A 5,000-nucleotide genomic window follows, 5' to 3' on the forward strand; every position below is an offset into this window, starting at 1 on the left:
GCTCTCCTCTTCATTAGGACAGGAGTCGATGACATTGATCGCCCTGAGCTAAACAACGGCACACAACCAAGGGAATGGGGCCTTGCGTGTGTTTGAACGTGTACGGGGGTTTATCTATATTTAAGTGACTGCTTATTGAACTCGGTTTTTTAGCGTGTTCGCCCTGTGTGTGTATACGGTGACGTGTGTGTGTTGACGTGTGTGTGTTGGCGTGTGTGTATCTGTTTCCATCTATTTATTGATTTATTGCTGACCCACACAGTTGGTGATAGATTAGATTGAAAGATTGTTCTTTAGCTAGTGTGACAAGTGTCGTGTCACTTGTGTGACAAGTGTCGTGTCACTTGTGTGTGGCCCACACAACCGGCACACACACACCTGCATAACACATCACTGAGCTCTACCACCCAGTACCTCCTCCCTCTCCATACCATAGGACTTACGGTATCTTAGCCTCTCTAGAGAAACTGCCTGTAGAGAGCTCAGGTGCAGGATCATATCATAACCCCTCTCCCTCATTATACCTGCTAGCCTGCTGGCCTCACGTACAGCTCAGGGGAACAGTGTCTGGTTCAACAGCCCGTCATGAGAGCTGCATTAGCTAATCTCTGGGACTTTATTTTAATTTCGTAGCTGCTGGGATCCAAGTGTGCCAGTCAAATATTAATGCAAAACTGTGTTCACCAGCCGCCCGACCCCCAGTCCCCCCCAGGCCCCCCCCAGTCCCCCCCAGGCCCCCCCCAGGCCCCCCAGGCCCCCCCAGTCCCCCCCAGGCCCCCCCCAGTCCCCCCCAGGCCCCCTCAGTCCCCCCCAGGCCCCCCCCCAGGCCCCCCAGGCCCCCCCAGTCCCCCCCAGGCCCCCCCCAGTCCCCCCCCAGGCCCCCTCAGTCCCCCCAAGCCCCCCCAGTCCCCCCCCAGGCCCCCCCAGGCCCCCCCAGTCCCCCCCAGGCCCCCCCAGACCACCAGCATCCACTGTGTGGTAATGGGACTAATTTCTAGGCTGAACGCTTCAAAATCTCAACAGAGTGCTTAAGAAGCCCAGCTCCTCATGGCGTTTGATTTTAAATGCCTCCTCACCAGCTAAATCTGGTTAAATCGAGGTCTTTGAAAAAGAGGTCTGAACAGCAATTTATTCCCCCCCCCCCCCCCCCCCCATACTGGAATATCGACTTGTTTAGTCCACCCATGCTCTCTCCAGTGCTGCCCCCCCCTGTGTGAGCGGTTGAGTTCCTCAGAGCTGCTGCTGTAGAGGAGAGGAGGCCAGCATTGATATGAGGTATAACGCAGACCAACACTGACTGCACCCTGGAACATGTATTGCGTTTGAAGATGACAAACCAAATCCACTGTTGCTGTGGATCACGTTCTTTCTTTTCTTTGTCTCTTTATACCCTGCTACCTCAAATGCACCTCTCTCTCTCTCTCTCTATCTCTCTCTATCTCTTTCTACCTCTCTCTCTCCCCTCTCTCTCCCTCTCTCCCTCTCTCCCTCTCTCCCTCTCTCTCTCTCTCTCTCTCTCTCTCTCTCTCTCTCTCTCTCTCTCTCTCTCTCCTCTCTCTCTCTCTCTCTCTCTCTCTCTCTCTCTCTCTCTCTCTCTCTCCCTGCCCAATTAGACTAAGAGCCTGATAAACACTCAAAGCCAATGGTGGTACCAGCTTCAGAGGATCAGCACAAACTGGGTGTATCTGTGGGGGGGGAGGGGGGGGTGATGGTTGGCATGGATCAACATGAGAGATTTACAGCTGAAGGGAATCCTGCATGACTGTCTGTCCAATCTGTTTCCGTGGTAACCAAGGGCTCTCAGGATGGATATGTAGCTGGATAAAAATACTTTTCACAGCTTAGTCCGAAAACAATGCCGAAATTAGAGATGATTACAAGATTGGACGCTTCGCAGTTCTCAGAGAGCAGACTGATAAGAAAAATGCTAATTTGGACAAAGAAACTCAGAGCATTCTATGCTTTGGGGCAGAATGAGATACAGAGTTAAACAGAAAGCCATGGAAATAAAATTCTCGAAGCCGGTAGAAAACCCCTCACAGCCGTGCGGTTTGTTTTAATAAAGGCTCTAGCGGGAAAGCAGTTGTGGGTCCAGAGTAAATAAACAACCAAGTCCTCTGATTAACATTTCAAAGTAATTACACTCGACGATCATTTCATAACAGTGTTGAATACGTTCACAGCAAATATGGACATCTATGCCGATGCTTTCAAATGTAAATAGGTTGCATATTAAACATTCTCTGTGGCGATCCTGTGGGGCATGTCAATCTTGTTCCAACAGCTGATTCATTGGAGCCATTTTAGACGTCTCTATTTTATATCAAAAGCATTTGGGAGTTTCACAGCGGTGTGTTGTAGCACGTGGTCGCAAAATCAGGGCCTTTGTTTTCAAAGTAGAGGTTGTACAGATTCATTGTGCTCGGCTCGTGATTCAGCGGTGCATATTTCGTTTGATTAGAGCAGTGCTCTCCATCCCAGGTCCTCAGGGCCCACTGTCCTGCATGTCTTAGATGTTCCCCTGCTCCAACACACTGTTGTCCAGCTCTGCAGAAGCCTGATTCATGTGAATCAGGTGTGTTGGAGCAGGAAACCCTGTAAGACATGCAGGGCAGTGGGCCCTGAGGAGCCGGGGTGAAGATCCATGGATTAGATCAGGGTTCTCCAATCCTGGTCCTCAGGGTCCACTGTCCTGCATGTTTTAGATGTTTCGCTGCTCCAGCACACCTGTTTCAAATGAATGGGTTGTTATCAAGCTCTGTGGAAGCCGGGTAATGACCATTCATTTGAATCAGGTGTGCTGGAGCAGGGAAACATCTAAAACATGCAGGACAGCGGCCCTGGAGGACCAGGGTTGGAGAACCCTGGATTAGAGGTTTGACTCCTAGTGACCCCGGCCATGTTCATGATCTTCGGCTCATCCGTCTAAAGACGAAGAACAACCAGGAAACACAAACTGTTGAAGTCCTGCAGAAACGTATCCAGGCTGCATGTGTGCGTGGCTGGTGAACTATAATGAATTTATTTTATGTGAAAAGCTGCTCCATGTGTATCACACTGGAACTGTGTGTGTGTGTGTTCCTCACCCTCCCACACTCACCCAGAATCCAGTCTGATGAACACGAGTGTTTTTATATAACACACTTTCCTCCGCTGCTATTTGTGTCTCTGGTAGTGCTGTCTCCCTGGGCTGCTGCTTGTGGAGGGGTGTGTAATGCCTGTTGTGTCCTGCAGATGGCGCCACACTGAGCGGGCTGTCCTGGTCGTCCTCCCTGACCGTGGTGGCCGTCTCCTTGTCTGGGATCTTCACCTTCGTCTTCCTCATGCTGGCCTGTGTCTGCTGCAAGAAGGGCCGCACAGGCTTCAAGGTGGGCCTCACACGTGCACACACACGTGCACACACACACACATGCACGTACACACACATCTGCACACGCACATACAGACCTGCACACACATGCACATACACGCATGTGCACACACTTAGACACATGCACACACACGTTATTTCCTAGCTCAAGTTCTCCAAGACTCCAAGTTCCACATATCTTCCAGTCTGACACACACACACACACACACACGCGCACGCACACACCATTTTAGATAAACACACACACACGCATGCTTCAGAGAAGATACCGTAAATCCACACACCCAAGGACACAAACATTCCTAAACATTTCCCTCTGAAGCCCTGGTCTCTAGTACAGAATGCACTCATGGTTAAACACACACACACACACTCCGTCAGGAGGGAGAGAGCGCTCTGCAGACGGCTGCTTCATTTAAAATGCTGTGGTTCTATTTCCCAACTGGGAAGGCTGGGAGGCTGGAGGAGAGGGTAGGTCTGGGTGCTGGGAGGCTGGGAGGAGAGGGTAGGTCTGGGTGCTGGGAGGCTGGGAGGAGAGGGTAGGTCTGGGCGCTGGGAGGCTGGGAGGAGAGGGTAGGTCTGGGCGCTGGGAGGCTGGGAGGAGAGGGTAGGTCTGGGCGCTGGGAGGCTGGGAGGAGAGGGTAGGTCTGGGTGCTGGGAGGCTGGGAGGAGAGGGTACGTCTGGGCGCTGGGAGGCTGTAACACGACGGAGCGATCTTGGGCCCGTCAGCAGCGCTGTGGCTGCCTCTCTGACCAGAACAGACAAATGGGTCAAGTCACCAGAATAAAGAGTACAGGCATCGGGGTAGTGTGTGTGTGTGTGTGTGCTTTTGGAGGTTTGCGTATGTTTGTTAGTGTTTAATCTAGACTCACCTTTAATGTAATAGTACACGCATTATCTTAAAACACTAGGAGTTAATAACGACTGCATAAGTAACTGTGCAGAAACTCATTACCCATCATGCAGTGCCAGGCGATGACTTCCTGTGCATTTGGCCTCATGTTTATATCTATGCCTCCGCATTTTAAGTCCACAACGTGTCATCCAGCACAGTGCCTCTCCCCTGGCCTGGTCATCCAGCACAGTGCCTCTCCCCTGGCCTGGTCATCCAGCACAGTGCCTCTCCCCTGGCCTGGTCATCCAGCACAGTGCCTCTCCCCTGGCCTGGTCATCCAGCACAGTGCCTCTCCCCTGGCCTGGTCATCCAGCACAGTGCCTCTCCCCTGGCCTGGTCATCCAGCACAGTGCCTCTCCCCTGGCCTGGTCATCCAGCACAGTGCCTCTCCCCTGGCCTGGTCATCCAGCACAGTGCCTCTCCCCTGGCCTGGTCATCCAGCACAGTGCCTCTCCCTGGCCTGGTCATCCAGCACAGTGCCTCTCCCCTGGCCTGGTCATCCAGCACAGTGCCTCTCCCCTGGCCTGGTCATCCAGCACAGTGCCTCTCCCCTGGCCTGGTCATCCAGCACAGTGCCTCTCCCCTGGCCTGGTCATCCAGCACAGTGCCTCTCCCCTGGCCTGGTCATCCAGCACAGTGCCTCTCCCCTGGCCTGGTCATCCAGCACAGTGCCTCTCCCCTGGCCTGGTCATCCAGCACAGTGCCTCTCCCCTGGCCTGGTCATCCAGCACAGT

At 53.0% G+C, this 5,000-nt stretch overlaps 1 protein-coding gene across 1 annotated transcript in view; it reads left to right on the forward strand.

Annotated features, from left to right (window-relative positions):
• The window catches only part of aatkb (apoptosis-associated tyrosine kinase b), a 32,218-nt gene that overhangs the window by 9,670 nt on the left and 17,548 nt on the right, over positions 1 to 5,000 (forward strand). Inside the window, 1 exon segment of the mRNA XM_062474281.1 lies at positions 3,235 to 3,368. Coding sequence (XP_062330265.1) covers positions 3,235 to 3,368 — 134 coding nt within the window.

The sequence above is a fragment of the Osmerus eperlanus genome, chromosome 12, assembly GCF_963692335.1.
Source record: "Osmerus eperlanus chromosome 12, fOsmEpe2.1, whole genome shotgun sequence".
Lineage (NCBI taxonomy): Eukaryota > Metazoa > Chordata > Actinopteri > Osmeriformes > Osmeridae > Osmerus > Osmerus eperlanus.